General features: G+C 33.8%; 1 protein-coding gene across 5 annotated transcripts in view; it reads left to right on the forward strand.

The window, feature by feature from the left end:
• Nucleotides 1-19,612, forward strand: part of LRBA (LPS responsive beige-like anchor protein) — a 789,117-nt gene that overhangs the window by 235,943 nt on the left and 533,562 nt on the right. For all 5 annotated transcript variants that reach the window (XM_030312933.2, XM_030312936.2, XM_030312937.2 and 2 more), the window contains exons 32-34: nt 7,977-8,055; nt 8,873-9,006; nt 16,175-16,236. In XM_030312933.2, coding sequence (XP_030168793.1) covers nt 7,977-8,055; nt 8,873-9,006; nt 16,175-16,236 — 275 coding nt within the window. The remainder of the gene's footprint in view (nt 1-7,976; nt 8,056-8,872; nt 9,007-16,174; nt 16,237-19,612) is intronic.

The raw sequence follows: 19,612 nt of genomic DNA on the forward strand, positions 1-19,612 counted from the left end.
TTTTTTTTTAATTTTTAAAAAAAATTTTTTTTTTTCAACGTTTTTATTTATTTTTGGGACAGAGACAGAGCATGAACGGGGGAGGGGCAGAGAGAGAGGGAGACACAGAATTGGAAACAGGCTCCAGGCTCCGAGCCATCAGCCCAGAGCCTGACGCGGGGCTCAAACTCACAGACCGTGAGATCGTGACCTGGCTGAAGTCGGACGCTCAACCGACTGCGCCACCCAGGCGCCCCTGTTTTTCCTTTTAAATAAATGGGACTTGATGTGTTCCTTTTTTTCAGCTTCAGAAAAGTTCAAGAAAAACTACTAATAGTTCTTTCAGAGAAAATATCTGACATATTCTAAATAAACATGGTCTTTAAAAACTACCAGCAATTAAAAAAATAAAACTCGGAAATAATCACCAGGTATGAAAGTCAGTGGCCAGTTATGATTCAGTGATCATATATTGGTGTCAAGAATTTAGAGAATTGGAGGTGTCATTATCTCTGAAGTACTTCATTGAGTGTTGTATAGAAATAGAAGGATTGGACCTGAGTCTCAGAAATGGCAGGTACTGAACAGTGAAAGAGTCTTTTCAACTTCCCCTTTTTTGCCTTCTAGTTTGAAGTTTTGTAAAAAAAAAAAAGAAACTAGAAAATGGAGAACTTTTGATTGTGAAGTGGGAATTGCCAAATGTACTAAAAAAAAGTTGTTATTATGGTGAAATCTGTATTTTAATTTCATTTTAAAATTAATCGTATGCATTAGGATAGATTCCACTCAGTTTGTTAACAATTTTTATGTACAATTAGCTCTCAATTGAGCAGGATGGTGAGGAGGAGAGAAGACACCAATAAGTAAAAATCCCAGTGAAAAGAAAAGTCAACTCTGATTTTCACCGGAATGGGGAGGGAATGTGTTATGGAAAGGAGAGATTCACACTTCATCTTTAGGAATAGTCTTACTCTAAGAGGGAGGCTCAGTAGTTATCCAAAGGTTAATTGTCTAAGATTGCCAGTGTTCTCCCCCAAAGGAATCAAGTCTGTGGGGAAGGGGGGGTAGGATCTAACAGTCCAGATTTATTTATTTATTTTTTAATTTTGTTTGTTTATGTATTTATTTTTGGGAGAAAGAGAGAAAGCCCAGTGGGAGAGGTGGGGAGAGAGAATGAGAGGGAGAATCCCAGGCTCAGCATGGAGCCTAACACGGGGCTTGATCTCAGGAACCATGCGATCATGACCTGAGTCATAATCAAGAGTTGGATGCTTAACCCACTGAGCCACCCAGTTGCCCCAGACAGTCCAGATTTTTGAATCTCTGGCTGAGTGTTGGTAATCAGAACTGCTGATTATTGAACTAGATCTGCCTGAAGACCAAGCATATTTTAAAGAAGGTCAAGCTGTCCCAGATACTTGCCGGTTATAGGCTGACTGTTTATTTATACTCATAATTAGGTATTTGCTTTACTTAGAATGTATGTTGAATCAAAATGCCCAGATATAAATGAAGTGAGCCTGAGGAAATTGTGGGAGTGTTGTGTGGCAATACAGGTTTTTTTTTTTTTTTAAGTTTATTTATGTATTTTGAGAGAGAGAGAGTGAGCAAGTGGGAGAGGGGCAGAGAGAGAGGGAGAGAGAGAATCTCAAGCAGGTTCCACACTGCCTATGCAGAACCTGACACAGGGCTTGAACCCACAAACCATGAGATTATGACCCGAGCCGAAAGCCAAGAGTTGGATGCTTAACTGACTAAGCTACCTAGGTTGGGTTTTTAATGAAAGCATTTTCATTAAAATACAGTGGCCTTATTTACTAAATGTCTATGACTGTGTTTTGTTTTATATTGATGTGATAAATGAAATTGTTGGAAATCTACTTTTTATAACAGTTAAATCCAGGATTGATTCTTTGCTTTATAGCTTCTAGACTTTTAGAGTGAAATTTTTAAAAGGCACTTTATAAGCTTCATCTCATTTAAGTTACCTATATTTAATGTCACATGAATAATCATTGAATAATTTGGGTGTGTTTTCATTCTGAAGTACAGACTAAAGGAAACATGATAACTTTAAATACTTTAAAGATAGTCATAGAGTAGCAGGTAGGAAAGTACCATTGTGTATTTATTATGTCTAGGTGCAAAATAATTCTGTGAAATATAGGTATCACTGCTCATTTTATAGATCAGGAAAATAAAGCAGACAGCTTAAGTAACTTTGCCCAACGTCCCACTGCTGGTAAGTGGCAGAGCCATTACTGCTTCCTCTAAACATTTCAATCATATAATAACCCCTGAAGGGTAGTTATTATCAGGGAAACTGGCCTAATACTGATAGAGCTAGAGTTCACTTTGAGAATGGTTAGGTTGTAGGTGGCTGGCGAGGAAGTGTTTTCTGCTAGTGTAGAACATGGTATCTAAAGAAATTGGTTTGGGAGTTATAAGAGAGATTGATGGCTGAGAACTTGAGAGGTTAGTGGGTTCCTTTAGATGAGGAAGAGAAAGGCTATGGTCTTGAATGACCTAGCATTTCTTTTTGAAAGCAGGAAGGGAAGTGGATTTCAGGCTGAGGAGAGTGGAAGAACTTTTATATTTATTACCAGAATGTAATAGGTAAGTAATGTGTAAATAGAAAGCTTGACTCAAAATGAATAGCAGGAATCATGAATAGATAGTAGAGTCACTCAGAAGAGCACTCGACTTTTCTTCTGTAGTGCCTTGCAGAAATGTGGGAAAGTAACATTGGCCAATCTGCTGTATCTTAGGTGCTTTACATTTTTTAATTTAAACATCCTAACAATCATGTTAAAAATTCGGTGGTATTTCTATTTTCTGTATCATACTGGTAAAATGGTTTAAAGGGAACAGTCTAGAATTCTGCATGACAACAGCCACTGCAACCTTAAGAAGTATTTGTAATGAATAATACAATCTCAACTAATTATATATAATAATTACAAATTATGAAGAAGAAAGATTCTAACAAAACTGCTCAAAAGATCAGAGTAGTAGTTGTTCCCTGTTTGGTTTCCAGTAAATTAGGAAAATACATAGAATTTTGCTAGTAGTCAAAGAAGTGTAAATGGCTTATTCTTTATTTAGAGCAATTTGCAGTATGTATCAATATTTAAAGTGTATGTTTGGGGCTCCAGGGTGGCCCAGTTCATTGTGCATTCAACTCTTAATTTTGGCTCAGGTCACAATCTCAGGTCATGGGATTGAGCCCTGCATCGGGCTCTGTGCTAAGCGTGGAGCCTATTTGTGATTCATTCTCTCTCTCTCTCTCTCTCTCTCTCTTTCTCTCTCCCTCCCTCCCTCCCTCCCTCCCTCCCTCCCTCTGCCCTTCTCCCTGGCATCCTTGCATTCTCAAATAAATAAATAAGTAAGTAAGTAAATAAATAAAGTGTATGTTTATTGACTTCTAGGAAGTTACCTCCAAAAAATCAAGGAGTGCATATAGATTTATGTAAACAAATACGAAACACTATTTATTATGGTTAAGAGCTGGGAATGATTCAAATGAATGTCCTTGAATTTTGATTGGTCTGATATATACTCATTATTAGAAGCAGATTATGATATATTTCTTTGGTAGGAATATTATGGAACAGGTGGAGAAGAAAAGAATCTAATCACGTGGCACACAATTTTGTCTGTCTTTAATTCCACTAGAGTTAATAGTTTCAGGTGTACATTATAGTGACTCAACAGTTACATACATCACTTGGTGCTCATCATATGGTTTACAATTTTGATTTGTCACAGTACCAATGATGACCCCTTGCATTATTTGATTAACATGTAACTGCCAACTTTCTATATTGTTGTTAGTCTTTCCCTTTTGTAATTAATAAGTGTTGTGTGGGAAGGTGCTTTGAAATTATTTAAATATCCTGTTCCTCAGATTGTTACTTTATCATAACAGTATGGCCTTTTGGCTTCCTATTTTACTGGATGCGTTGAATCAGTTATTATTTATTTTTATGCTCAAATTGTCTCCAATTTGATTTATGGTAGTCCCTTCAAGTTGGCTTCTGTGTGTTTGTGAATGACAGCCTATTATTCTGTGGGCATATCTTTGCTTTCTAAAAAAACAAAGCCAGGTGTTTCAAGATCTTTGTGTACTTTTCTTCCAGAGATCTTGAATCAGCCATTTCTCTCTCTTAGTGAAGAATAGTATTTAGGAGCAAGATCTGGACATGGGATGTTCAAATATTGCTCTCAGGTCCTCTCAGTTGAAAGAACTAGGGACTATATATATAGGAGTATGTATTTGAATGAAGGAATATATTTAATATATACTTTTATATATGTCTGTAGTGAAACCATGGATTCACACAAATGCCCTTAATTTCAAACTATTACCTCAAAGTTTTTTTTAGTTTTCTTTTCTACCTAAATGCCCTCCTTACATTATTTGGGCTCCTATACCTTGCTCCGGGTCAGTGTAGCACCCATTCAGGTACAAATACTTTCCTTGATCTCTTCAAGCTAACTGCTTCAAGTCTGACTAGTTCAAGAAGGTCTGGAAAAGAGGGTCCTTTTGCTCTTTAAAGCACAGCATTTTTACATTGTAGTCATCCTGGGAAAATAAGTGATTCCACTTGTAACGCAAGATTATAGATTCTCAGATAGAAGCTCTAAACTTTTAAGTCCAATTACATTTACTGCCACATTCGGTGTCCTTTAGTAGTGAGGGAAGTCATGGAGATGGTCTCCTGTGGCTTATACCTTTGGAACCAAGTAACAGCAGGGCCCTTAGTCTTTAGACAGTCACCTTCACCACAAGTAAATCATATTTACACAGTATGTTGAGACGGTACAATTGTTTTTCCTCTAGGCCTCTAGTTTTTGTGATCTTGAGGTTGTAGACTGGCAGAATGAAGATTTCAGTTAAACAGTTCTTCCTTAGTCTTTTACCATATCTCAGATTTGAATCTGTTGCTTTCTTGATTGTATCCAGTTTTCTCTTACAATTAGGTCTCAACTTTGGCTACTGTTGTTTAAGATGCCTTTGATTGTAAAATGTGTTGATTTGAGAAGTGCTATCATGTGGAAAAATGTGCATTTTATTTTGATAAATAGGTTGTAACTGAAAAGAATTCTTACTTACAGATTTATTTCTGGCTCTTCTAAAAAAAATCCGATTATTTTTATCTTTCTCTGCCTGGCTTCATTTAAAATTTGTATCAATGTGCTCTAACCAGAGACCACCAGGAATAAACCCTTCGTTGAATACGTTAGTTAAGTGAGGGAGAATGCACACACATGATGAGGAAGTTTGGGACATCTCACTAATAGAGTATTAGAAAAGGTTTATTATAGGGTTTTAGATTGTATTAGGTGATTTTAGGGAGAGGTTAGGAAGTGGGCTTCCTTCTGATTTGAATATTGTGAGGAAGCATTGGTAATTAATTCTGTGATAAGGTATCCTAATAAATATCATCTAGAAGCGTGGAAGCCCAAAGCTATAATTTATAAAGAAGTCAGTCATTCATATTAGGATTTGGGATGTTTGGCCATCTTTGTTATTTGGACAGAGTTCATTTTTGTCTGTTGTGAAAAAATTACATGGTAGTATTGTTTTGTGTTGATTCATCATGATCAATTTGTTCCTTATGTTCTTCCAGCATACCTATATCTAAGGTTTTGAGAACAAATCAAAAGCATCAGATCTGTGATAATGCATAGGTTCCAAGATATTTTAAGCCCCTCTTCTGTATCATCTTTGCATATTCTTTTTTTTTAAAGTTTATTTATTTATTTTGAGGGGGGGAGCAGAGAGAGGGGGAGGGGCAGAGAGAGAGAGAGAGAGAGAGAGAGAGAGAGAGAGAGAGAATCCCAAGTAGGCCCTATGTTCAGTGCAGAGCCTGACACAGGGCTCAAACTCCTGATCTGTGAGATCATGACCTGAGCTGAAATCAAGAGTCAGAAGCTCAACCGAGTCACCCAGGTGCCCCTCTGCTTTGTGTATTCTTTTTCTCATTTGCTTCCATATGTTTCCTGTCTTCTTTTGGACTGTTCCTCTACAGAATTGTGATAGGATTTCAGTCTGTATTTACACAAGTACTAACTTGACATCCATTTAAGATACTGCTTTCGGAAATGGAAAGTTTACTTACTGAATTACAAATGCAAGTAAGATGTGCATGTCTCTCGTACCTATGGACTCCAGGTTGTTAGGATTATCTTTCCAGTTGGATTTCAGTGACTCTTGTGGTCCCTATGTTATAGAGAAATTATTTGACACTGTATGTGTGTATTCTTTTTTTCCTAATATTGGCCTTAGAAAAAGCAAATGGCTTTTGTTTCTTTAGGTCCTACTCCTAGCTTAAATTGAACGTTCTATCCCATATATCCTGATTCTTAAACAGGAACTTTATTTTCCCCCTACTTTCTTGAGCTTTTAGAACTCTTTAAGCCTCAGTAAATTATCCTCCAGATTAGTCTTCTAGATTCACTTTTTCAAGACTTTTCATAATGTGAGGCACCTGGGTAGCTCAGTTGGTTAAGTTTCTGACTTCGGCTCAGGTCATGATCTCGCGGTTTGTGAGTTCAAGCCCTGCATCGGGTTCTGTGCTGACAGCTCAGAGCCTGGAGCCTCTTTCAGATTCTGTGTCTCCCTCTCTCTCTGCCCCTTCCCCGCTCGCACTCTCTCTGTCTCTCTCTGTCTCAAAAATAAATAAACATTAAAAAATTAAAAAAAAAAAGACTTGTCATAATGTATGTTTTTGTGTTCCTATCCATTCTTTAAGTCTTCCAGAATTACTTTGATGGTGATTATTTTTGTCTTGCCAAGTAAATGTGATAAGCACAGGTATTTGTTGAAAACAAAGATGATTATTCTTGTATAGGATAACATAGTTTGAACATTTTATACTGTAAGAGGATGAATTGGCCATTCAGAAAAATATACAAGAGTATTTAAGGGTATCTGAGAATATTCATTGGAGAGTAAAATAAGATCACATGGTAGAAATTAATTTTACACGGTAGTTTAAATAAAAAGAGGGACATAAAAAGTAAGAAATAGAGAAGCATATACCAGGTGGGAAGATGGACCTGTAAAATATGGGAAATGGAAATGATTAAAGGAATAATTTCTGCAATTAACATAAATTGAGGACCTTCTATTATCGTCAGGTTCTCTAGGCTTCTAGAGATATGGATAAAGAAAAGGAAGTCTCTGCTTTTAAAAAGATTAGTATTGTAGGAAGAAGGATATTTAAAAAATCATTTGACATGCTGTGTTACAAATACACTAACAGATTATGTTTTTATTACAGTGTGGACACAAATGAAAGAGTATAAATTCTGTTTGAATCATTTAAGAAGTGTTTCTCAGATATTCACTGGATTATGTTGGACTAGATTTAGGAGCAGTCAGGGTATAGCATAAGTTATTTGGTGTTCAAGGTCAGTTTTCATGGTAATGGAGATATACATATTTAAGGGTAAATTTTGAGTTTCTACTTGTAAATCTCTATTGCCACTTGTCGAATAGAAGAAATCATAACTGAAGGGGGCCGCCTGGGTGTCACAGTCCATCAAACATCCGACCCTTGATCTCTCCTCAGATCAGTCTCATGGCTTGTGAGTTCTATCCCTGTATTGGAATTCTGTCTCTCCTTCTCTCTACCCTTCCCCTGCTTATGCTCTCTCTGTCTCTCTCTCAAAATAAATAAACTTAAACTACAAAAAAAAAAAAGCAAGAAATCATAACTCTGGTTGAATGAGTCAGAATTTAGTTTTCTATTACCTCTGCAGCTGGTGGATCATAGGGTTACTTTGTGTAATGATCAAACTTGTAACTAAGATTTACAAATGATTCAAGGAAGATCTTATTAATTGGTAGATTTTAATGTTATCTAAATTATAATGGACATTTAAAAATGCATTCTGTTTTTTGTTGATTTGTTATAAAGATAGGTTTTTTGTTTAAACCTTTGTATCTAAAAACAGAAAATTCCTGTAATGGTTGTTTTCTTTTACAGGTGGTAGATCATCTAATGCAAAATTGCCCTCGGTTCCAACAGTTGGTTCAGTTCCAGAAGACCAAGTTTCAAATATGAGGTATTTAAGCTAATTGGATATTTGTGATTTGTTCTTTTGATGACTCTTTAAACTCTCTAGCTACAGCTCTTTGTTTAAAAAAAAACTTTATTTTTTCTACTTTTTTTAAATATAAGTGACATTTAGAACATTTTAGAAGTTCCTTTTTAAAGATTATGAGATATAAAAAGTTTATGAGAAGTGGCTATTAAAGTAAGTGCTGCATGAATAACAAATTCTTAATTACACAGGGCCTGCTTGGGATTCTGTCTCTCCCTCTGTCTCTGCCCTTCTCCTGCTTGCACTCTCTCTCTCTTTCAAAATAAATAAACTTAAAAAAAAAAAAAGAAAGAAAAAACTGATATAGACGTAGATGTCAATGGAAAAGAATATAAAGTGATTAGGTTTATAAACGTATATTGAGTCTGTATTATATGCTGCAGCTGAGAACTTAGAAATGAAGACATAGTTCTTGAGCTCAAAGTGCTGATGGTTTATTGGTGAACAGACAAATTTGATAAGGACTTAGAGTTTTTTTTAGGTTAAAATGGTGCTAAAATTAAAATCAAGTGCTCTCAACTGACCCATTAAGATTTCCTATAAAAGCTTATCCTTGGAGTGGTTTTTTACCAGATTGTTTGTCAGGGCTGGGGATGATGATGTAGAACTGACTAACAAAAGGCAATCCAGGCAGAAGGAATGATATGTATAGCAATAATGAGTCCTTATGTAATTTTTAATTTCTCGTGAATTTTACATTTCTGTGGAAGCTCATTTTAAAAACTGAAAGTTGTAAATTCTAATGAAAAGTTCAGGTAACTTAACATCTTTTCATTAGTATTACAGAGAGACTTGAACATGCTTTGGAAAAGGCAGCTCCTCTTCTGCGAGAGATTTTTGTGGATTTTGCACCTTTTCTTTCTCGGACACTTTTGGGTAGTCATGGGCAAGAATTGCTAATAGAAGGAACAAGTAAGTGATTTTTCTGTATGTCACTTTACAAATATATATTTAAATTTATATTTAAAATTTCAAGCTTAACTTAAATGGAAAATATGAGATGCATGGAGTTTCATTGCTCAAGTATTTTCATCCTTTGACAAGGATTCTTACAGAGGCTATATCTTGTGAAGAATATGTCTCGTCTAATATTCTTATATGTTCAAGATTTTTTAATCGGTGAATTGGATGAAATAGAAAAGTATGTACTGAACCAAAGAACTAAGACTTAGATTTTTCTTAATGCATTGATGGAAAGATTAGTGTTATAGTAGTTAGTATTTATATAGGCTTTTACTTGAACTTAAGATCCAGATAAACAATAGTGTATTGCCACATATTAGGTAAATGAGGAATGTGTTATTTATCTTTATTAGTAGAATTCTGTTTTATAAAGAAGTGGAAATAGCAGTAGTCTTGTACTCTATCCTGCTTATATCATACGTAGATTACTGGATCATTTCTACTTCAAAGTAGCATACTTTGAGATTGTGTTAAACTAGATAGCATGTAGAGTTGGTTGCTGAGTGAATTGGAAACCATGCTGTTTATGGACTGGATGAAAAGTTTTGGGACTTTTTTTTTTTTTCCTGATAAGGGGCACTTGTTACGTACTCAGTGTTTTCTAATAGAATGGGTAACTCAACCAAATGGTATCAGTTCAGTAGAGAATGGCTTTTCAAACAATTCTTTTTGAGAGCTTAATAGACTGACTTCAAAATACCAGTCTTCATCCTTATAATGAAAAATTTTTAAGGATAAGCTAGAGGACTTTCATCAGTGATAATACAGAATTGATTTTTGTATTCAAAGTGTTGGACTAGAAGTTTGCCAAACTCTGGCTTGTCTGTGTCCATGGTTGATGGTTTAAGATAAAATACTTTTGTTTTCCTAAAGCTGAAAAATCATGGAAAAATAGAATATCTATAGCCCAGTCTCTTTAAATATTGATTTACAGCTTTAGTTATCATATTTTTTTGTTGAGCTATGGTCAGTAGATGATCTCTTGAGGAATTTCTTAAAACTTGTAAAAATCACTCTTTTCATAGAAATAAGGATATGGAAATTCAAGGCATAGGTAGGTTAATAGCTTAGTAAGTTATCTGTATCTCAGCATTACCTAGGAGATACCAGCACTTTGTAAGTAATAAGCTTCAGCTGACATGAATTTTATTATCATCTCTGCTATAGATGTATAGGGGGTTGGTGGTGAGTGATGTCATTTCCATAGAGGGAAAAGGTAGCATTGAATTTATTTGAAAAAGTTCAGGTTTTAGAAATATTTGATTAATGTGGGGTAGAAATTTACATTATCTGCCAAAGGATATAATTTATTTAGCCATGCATGGACTATTTGATCTAATGAAGTAGTAAGATTTGAAAGATAATGAGTTGGAAAATTAAAGGACGTCTCCGTAATTTATACTTCACATGTTGTTTATTTTTTTAAAGTGGTGTGACAACTTAGGAACTATATTTCATTAATATAAAATGAATTATTAATTACAGCCTTTTGGTGTAGGAAGACATTGTTGCTTTTTAGTTGGTCTTTGAGTTTTATAATAGATCAAACAAAATAGGATCACCTTAGATACTCAGAAGTACTAAATTTGCCAATTCTGGATCCCTGAATAAAATTTAATTTATCAACTTCTTACTGGTAAATTCTGATAAACCAGTAAGCAATAGTGCATCATCTTCCTTGTTATCTAAAAACCTGAGCAGTGCCTACTCATTGGACTGTGTTCATTAAAATAGCAAACAAATCTAAGAGTTTTATGTAACTTATGTCTGTATTTTAAGTTGTGAGGAATGTTTTGGTTGGTGGTTTTATGCATTGTGAAATAAAGAAGTTTTGAGTAGAGGTATTTGCAGCATGGTACTATACAAAAAACACTGGACTCAAAGACAGGAAACCTTGGTTTTAATCCTGTGTTTGCCAGTCACTAGATGTATGACCAGACACTGTATATTTGTGTGTGTGTGTGTGTGTGTGTGTGTGTGTGTGTATTTAAAAGTTTTTAAAGTTTATTTTGAGAGAGAAAGAGAGCGAGCAGTGGAGGGGCAGAGAGAGACAGAGGGAAAGAGAGAATCCTAATCAGGGCCTGCAGTGTTAGTGCAGATCGTGATGTGGGGAGCTCGATCTTACGAATGGCGAGATCATGACCTGAGCCAAGATCAAGAGAGGGACACTTAACTGACTGAGCCACCCAGGTGCCCCTACTTTTACATTTTTTAAATAATTTTTTAATTTAAGCAGTTTTAAATATGTTGCATATTTATAATAACCATGAACTTATTGCCAACTACCAAACCATTTTTGTTTTGCTGTTTGTTGTATCTACCTCTGTTTTTTTTTTTTTTTTTGCTTTAGTACTTAAGACAATTCCAGACATTTTGTCATTTTACCCTGAAATAATTAATAGTCCATGTAAAAAAGGATATTTTCCTTTATAATCATAATTGCTCCTCTTACACCTAATAATTCATAATAGTTTTGTGCCATATCATACTCAGTTCATATTCATTTTCATTTAGATGTCTTTTTATAATTGGTTTTCTTCTAACTAAGATACAGTCAAAATCAATTTATTGCATTTGGTTATGTCTCTTAAGTCTTTATTAATATCAAATAGTTTCACCCTATTCTTCCACTATTTTAATGCTATTGTTTCTTGGTGATGTCATTTAATTGTTTCTCTGTCCCATGCATTTTCTGATGGCTTGAAATTAGATTTAAAAGTTTAATTAGAGGTAATACTTAATATTACATCATGCTTATTAGAACCACATATTTTCTGATTGTCTCAATTGTAGTGATATTAACCTTCTTTTTCAGTCCTTTATAAGGATTAATATTTTATTGTTTAAAGAGTTCCTCCAAATACAAAGAGAAAATTACTTAAAAAATATATTCCATCTTAGAGTTACCATATGTAAGTTCATTGGACAAGTTTTATAAATCTAAGATTTGTTATAGGGTGTTTGTGGTCTTAGTTTTCCTATACCTTAAAACATTTTGCTATTTCACTGTTACTCATCAGTTATTGCTAACGATAGTAAGGACTAAAATAATAAGAATACAAGAGTACTGGAATTGCCCCTAGAATTTATGCCACGATAGGAAAACAAATCATCACTATCAGATCACCCCCAGTTTTTACTGCATTTCTCAAAGTACATGATCATATTTTAGAAGATAGAAATTTGTTTCTCAGTGAGAGCAAAAACTGGTATGGGGGGGCGTGGGACAAAAACATTTTAGGTATTATAATGATTTGTGACCCTCCAAAGGGCCACATACATCTATATAGTACATCTTTAGTATTAGAATTTCATAGGGGTATAGTTAAGAAAAAAATGGTCTGAAATGGCTTCCCAAGTGGAGAGCAGTAACAAAAAAAAATTGAGGAATATTGGTGTAAAAGAATTCTGTGGACATTATCTTTGTGGTCTGATTTTCAACTTTCATTGAATTTAAGAATTCAGAGTTGTTTATTTTCTGCTCTAATGGTATGGTGATAAAATTGACAGAAAAAGACATTTTACAATTAGACCATCTGAGGATGAATTTAAAGAGACAGAGAACAGCACTTATAAATTTTATCAAACTCAAGAATTCATTAGTGCATAGTATATTTCTGTGTAAAAAGGAAATTGGTTTTCTCAGCATGTCATTCAATAGAAAGGATTTCAGTCTTCAAAATTTATGCAATGTTTTCTGACAAGAACCTGGAACATCTTATTTTGCTAAAAAGGCATGTGACCGTGTTCTTCCATTGTTCGTGATAGTTATACACCACAGTTTACTTGGTATAGTTTCTAAGTGAGTAAAAAAGGCAAATGTGTTATATGAAAATGATTGGAAGGAAAAGCTCATGTAGAAATGAAAAAATTCAGTGGATTGATCATTCTAAATGGTGTTTGAAAGTCTCAAGAAGAAAATGTTTTACAATGCTGGATCAAAGAAGGTGGCTGTCTTCTTTTCAACAAAATTTTGAATGATTCATCTTTTCCAAACTATCTGATGATGTAAGTTCAAGAGAAAGGACCAGAATTAATGATAAGCTAGAACCTATTAGAAGTTTACTTGAAATTTGGAATTAGTGTTTACAAGATGGATATATTGTTTACAGATTGATGAGGAGTACTTAGTTGTATCCAAAGGGCATTGCTCATGCAGGATATATACAAATTCCTTTAAAAGCAGGAAAATATAGAATAAGAATTTGAGTTTATTATGCATAAATTCTTATCAAAATTTCTAATGCTGTTTATAATTATCCCTCCTGTAAATTGTTTAAGATGACTTAAAAATATATATAATATAATGTATATGTGTGTGTGTGTGTGTATTATAGTGTGAGCAGGGGTGGGACAAAGAGAGGGAGAGAAAGAATCCCAAGCAGGCTCTACCTTGTCAGTACAGAGCCCAACACGGGGCTCCAACTCACAAACTGTGAAATCATGATCTAAGCCCAAGTTGGTTACTTGTCTAACTGAGCCACCTAGGTGGCTCAAAATTTGTATATTTTTAATAAGGCTTCTTACATTCCATAAGGCAGATGGTCACGACTGTTTGTCATGGTCTGCCTGCTTGAAAGTGTAGACAGATCAGTGGGTTTAAATGTTATGTTGTTTGCTTAATATCTGGTAAGTCATTTAATATTTTTGAGTTTTAGTGGTAAAGAAAAGCACTAGTAATAGAGGTAAGATAAATAGTCTTTGGTGAAGAAATTATAGTCATCTTTGGTAATGAAACTCCAGAGGAGTGTAAAACTTCTGGCTTTGGTATCTTGAGTTTGTCTTTTTTGAAGAGACTGAAATTGCGTATCTTAGAAAAATGAACCAAAAATAAAACCAAGCAAAATTAACCCTACCATTATTCTGAGAGGCTTTTAGGGAGGTTAGGTAATATGCCTATTCAGATCTCTGAGCCTGTAATAACTTGTTTGCTTTCTGCTAACTGGGGCGATAATAGGATGCGTTTTTATACAAAATGAAAATTGATACTTCTGCAGGAACTTACAAATTCACTCTAAGTGTTGTTTTAGGGCCTCCTTTGGATAATTATTAGAGTCTGAATGTAAATTTGAAGACAGATTTACTGGCTTATAATTCATTTATTCCTTTTTCATACATGCAACCAGTGTCATCCAAAGGCAAAACAAACAAACAAACAAACAAACAAAAAAACAAACCAGTTAAGTTGTGTAACCTGATGCCAAGTCCTTTATTGGGGATGTTTCTTGTTTATTTACTCTCAAGGTTATATATTTTTGTTTACAGTATTAGTTGCCCTTAAGCAGGGAACTTATAATTAAAGGACTAATATAAGGTCTCTTTTGTCCTCTAAAGCCCATTTTCATTTAAAATTTAATATACCATCCATCCTGGTCTTTCTCCCCATCCTTTACAAATCTACAAATCCCCAGTCCAAAAAACATGAATTGTTCTAATCAAACTGTGAAATGTTATTTATTTTACTATTATTGAGTACTCAACTCATTAATCAATGAATTCTAACTTTTCATGGCCCAAGGCCTTTTGTGTCATTATTGTTCTTTTTCTGAGTGGATACCAAAGCCTGAGCCAGATGAGAGCCCAAATGTTTTGCCATGAAATGGAAGTTGGTAGGAATTCTGGTTTCCTTTGAATATAGCAGTTAGGAATAATGACCTAATTGTAGAAAGATCTGAATTTCCTTTTTGGAAGTAGTAGCTTTTAAGGTTGAAATATATGGAACTTCCTATAGTTGGTACATTTTATGGAAAGTGGCAAGGTTCTAGACCAGCAGAAGGCTACACCAGCAATGACAGATGGACTATTGGTATGCTTCCTTTTGGCCTTGGAATTAGCCTGCAGAGGTATGCTCATTTCAAGCTCTACAGAAACCATAATTTAGTCTGGTTAATGACCTGCTTTCTTAATGCAACATGTAGATGTTCTGTGGCTAATTTTTATGCTGGTGCTTAACACTATTACCATCATTATTTCTATGTTAAATATTTTTTCAAACCATTGAGAAAAATGGTTCTTTTCTAAAAAGCGAAGGGGGGAAATAACCTATTTAATGAGAATGCTATTTGTAAGGCTACAGAATGGCAATGTGTGCCATTAGCAGGTATGAGCCAACATGACTAAAAGAGGTAAGGGGGAAGAACTACAGAGATAGAAGATTAAAGAAAGGGAATAGGATGGAATGGGCTGCCTGCAGGAGCTTTAATGGGAAGAAAGAAAGAAGATAATTCTGTATGGTGTGTAAGAGGCCACCAGGAATTACTTTAGTTGTTAAACCCTGGATTCCAAACTTGTGTTTGCTCAAAAATATACAGAATGAAAAATTACATTTTTCTGATTATTAGTAATGTACTAATTTAATGCTTTTAATTATGGGCATTGCTTTTTTTTTTTAACATACTGGTTATAAAATGTTCTTGGAATGTACTTTTTTAGATTTTATTAGTAATCAAACTAAGGCAGTCTTTAGCTATGTATTAATTGTTTAAAAGTTTCTTCCTGGGATACTTTTGGTGAACCTAAAGGAAACAGAAAAGAGAAAATGTAAATGAATTTATTTACAAGAAATCAAGAATATATAACAGAGAATGCTTGCACTTCTGTTAAGGTTTAGTGTGAGGTCACAGGTCAAGGTACTAATAAGAGTGTTTGGGATGTCTGCTGCCATGAAACAAAATGGAAACTTGATTGATAGCTAGAGGGTTGAAGGGAGAGAGTGTGGTGGAGAAAGCAAAGGTCAGGGAGCCATTTCCCTTCTCTGCATGTATAACAATCAACTCTCTCCAAAACAAAATGTAGATGATATTGATCAATATGGCATATGTTGTGCACATTTCTATGAGTATTGTGAAATGTCATTATATGTGGAATTCTAATAAGTGTGTTAGTAGTTTGAACACTGAAATGAAGTAGTTTACAAAAAAATTGTGGTAGTTTTGATACCAGGTTTCAAGTAATTACAGAGTACCTTGTTTACTCCTAGGATCAAATGTGTGTGGGTTTGGTTCTTAGCAAGATGTTTAATTTTATTTTAAAAACCAGTTTGGATAAAGTTGTATAACAGATCACTCATATTTGTTTTATGCTTTGTAATTTTTCTTTTAAATTCTCTTTAAAATAGGTCTGGTTTGCATGAAGTCTAGTAGTTCAGTTGTGGAATTGGTTATGCTACTGTGTTCTCAGGTGAGTGATAAGAATAAATGTTGGATTAAAAGTAAATTCTTGCATGAATTTATTTTATAAGGAAGTTACAAATGTTTCAGTAGAAATTTTTGCTGTAATAGAGTTTTAAGTTTACAGTTTTAAAATTTTATTTGTATTGCAAAAAGATTACTTCTTGTGTTTGATACTAACAGATGATTTTGTAGTGAGTGCTGAAAGAAAACAGATGAATGAGAAATAGGTTTTTAGAGTCACATTAAAAAATGTGTATAGCAAATGATCTTGAGATGGCTAAATTTCTTTGCTGCATATATTAAGGTTATAGAAACAGATTTATTTCTATACCTTGTGGAGTGCCACTCTGACTCCCCTAGGAATAATGGGTTTACTTCCCTTTTGTGTAGAGGTTATAAAATGAGTGATAAATAATTTTGAATTCTTGTCATTGCTAATTATTTTTGACATACGGAGTAGATTTGGGAAAACGTCAACAAAAATATGGCAGCCATCATAATAAGATGTAGTAAATAAATTCCTAAAGCAAAATTGCTTTCAGCGTTCAGAAATTTTATACCTCATATGGTAAGCTTTAATGATTTTTAGAAAACTTATGTAAAAATCATGTATCCTGGGATGGTTTTTCTTTTCTGTTTTGCAATTAAACAGATGAATGTTTTTATTGAGAGTTTTCTTTGTAGTCTCTTAAAAATGATACCTTGCTGGTAGTAAATTCCCCTACTTAAAACTTTAAAATAGCCTTTTTTAATAGGAAGGGTATTGGTCTAGAGGTCAAGGGTTCTGACCCATTTCAAAACCTTTGACCTTCATTTACAACTCTTGTGGTTTACTTGCCTGACGAATAAGGATAATGCAAAATTAATGTTTCTTTGCATCGATTTATTCATTTTAGTGCCTATATTGCCAAATTTATTTAGACTGTGCTGATGGACATTTCATGAATACAAATTAAAGAATCATAGAAGGTGTGAAAAATCAATACTATGCATTGTCAATAAAATGCAATAAGAACAATTACTTCTAGAGATTACACCCTAATGGATTTTTATAATGAACTTGTGAGGAGTAGTTATGTTTCTAGTGAGCTTATTATTCTTAGATTTAGCAAGAATCATGTTTGTATAATTTAATCATTTCCTTTAGAAAACTCCATTGCTTTAAAAGCTTAATGTAGAAAAATTTTCATTAATCTGATTTGAAATAATTGCTTATTTCTTGGATCTAAATTACCATATACCATTTTAAACCAACGCAAAATTACCTTTACTTTTAAGAAGCATTACCTTATAGTTTGGGATGTTTCTTCACAGAGTATGAATTTGTTTATAGTGATATGATTGTTTCATAGATGGATTTTGATAACAAATTTCCACTTTCTAGTTTAGAAGTATTGAATAGATTCTTGATACATCAAAGCTGTTTCAGATAGTATATTACGTATTTGAATGTTAGAAGCTAAAACGATGAAGAATGACATGTTTTAATGCACCTATTTATCATGTATGTCACAGTCCTGTTTAATACTAATCCAATCAAATAGGGTATGAAGATCAGTTAGTAGAGTAAGTTGCAAAAGTCAGATATTCTCAAGATTTTTGTTTGAATAAAATCAAATACATTATTGGTTATTCGAAGTCCTTACCATTTTTTATGCGTTCTTCAAAAGTTCCATGGCATCTCTATAAGATGTAGCACAGTGTGAAAAATGATGTGAAAAATGAAGCCAGAATTAGCTCCAGATGTATACAGATTGTTCCGGGGTGATAATTACATTTTTCACTTTGAATTTTCCTAATTCAAAGAGGTCAGATTGGCAGTCACAAAAGTGATTTATTTTGTTAAGAAGTGAACTGTCTTTTTCTACATGAAAGCTTAAGAGATATGAAATTGAATTTGAAGTTGACATTTTGCAGATACTGGGTGGGGATGGCTTGAGTTTGATTGATAATTTTTTTTAGTCTGAGATAGGGTGGGAAGTGAAAAGCTAGCATATTGCTAAAATTTTAATTAATTTTTTAAGGGGAGATGGAGAGGATTGAGTGCCAAAGATCGAAAGATCAGGTCAAAAACTCCTTTTTAATCACATAAATAATGGGATATGCTTATGAACTTAACATCTGCAAATTTGATTTAAAACTTTACAAATTAGTTGGTGTTAATTTCATGACAGTCAGCCATGTTCTGATTATTTTTCTTGAATCCATTCAAAACTTATTTTCTTTTTGCTTTCTTTTTAACAAGGTGTGTAAATTAGCCACATTTTATTACGAAAGAAAGATTAGAGCCTAAATTTAAGAAATGAGGAAATGATCACATTTGGTTTGCTGTCATTAAGACCAAACAGATCACTATGTATTTTCTTAAAGCTTCAACTAGGATTGTATTTTTCTGTCATTAAGACCAAACAGATCACCTAGGATTATATTTTTCAGCATTCACTTATTCATTATTAGGTTGATTAGACACCATTTCATATTTGTCCCATTTACATCTTAACACTGTCAAGGCAAAAATACTATTATTTAGAATTGAAAAGCTTTCATGAAATACTCAGCATTGCATTTTTGAGTAAAGTTAAATTCTTAGTATTTATTAAATTACGTTTGTTCATATATTGAATCTCATAAAATAGTTCAAAAACTACTTACTCTTCAAAGCTTGATACATATTTTTTTATTTCTTTAAAATAAGATGTATACTTTCTTCAGGAAAGTGTATACACTCTGATGCACAGACAATTGAACAAATTCTCAGTTTAAGATTTAGTTTTTCACAAGCATGTCACTTTTTTGTGCCTGGTATTTGTTGTGTATGTGGATAAACCTTGTAGAAATCTCTATGAATTTAAAGAAAATGCTAAATATTTCAAGTAATATTACTCCAGCATTGTGTAAAGCGTATCATGCTCATCTGACATTAATATCATTTTTGAAAGAATTGACATTGCATTCAAGGCCACTTTATAAAAGCGTTGCTTTGCTCATCCTAATTCAGTCTGACATACATTCCAATAACACTACCTCCCTTCTTGGGTTTAAAGCTAAATTTATGACTGTGCATTGTGAAGTGCATCATTTAAAAATGGTTTCAACCCAAAACATCTAATAAATAAATAATGTGTATGGCTACTCAGTAGTAGACTTTCTAGACTAGAAATCATTCCATCGGATACTCAACAGTCCACTATCGGAGAGGGCTGTCAGATAAATCTTAAGGTAGCTGCATTCATGTCCTGTAAATCACGTATTATTGTCTGAGCCTTCTGCCAGGTCATCTATTCTTTTCCCATTTATCAGAAATGCATAGAGTATATAGAAAAACTAGAAGCACCATGTAGTCTGACCTAGCATCCTGTCTGAGTAATTAATTAGTAGCAAAA

Source organism: Lynx canadensis, chromosome B1, assembly GCF_007474595.2.
Source record: "Lynx canadensis isolate LIC74 chromosome B1, mLynCan4.pri.v2, whole genome shotgun sequence".
Lineage (NCBI taxonomy): Eukaryota > Metazoa > Chordata > Mammalia > Carnivora > Felidae > Lynx > Lynx canadensis.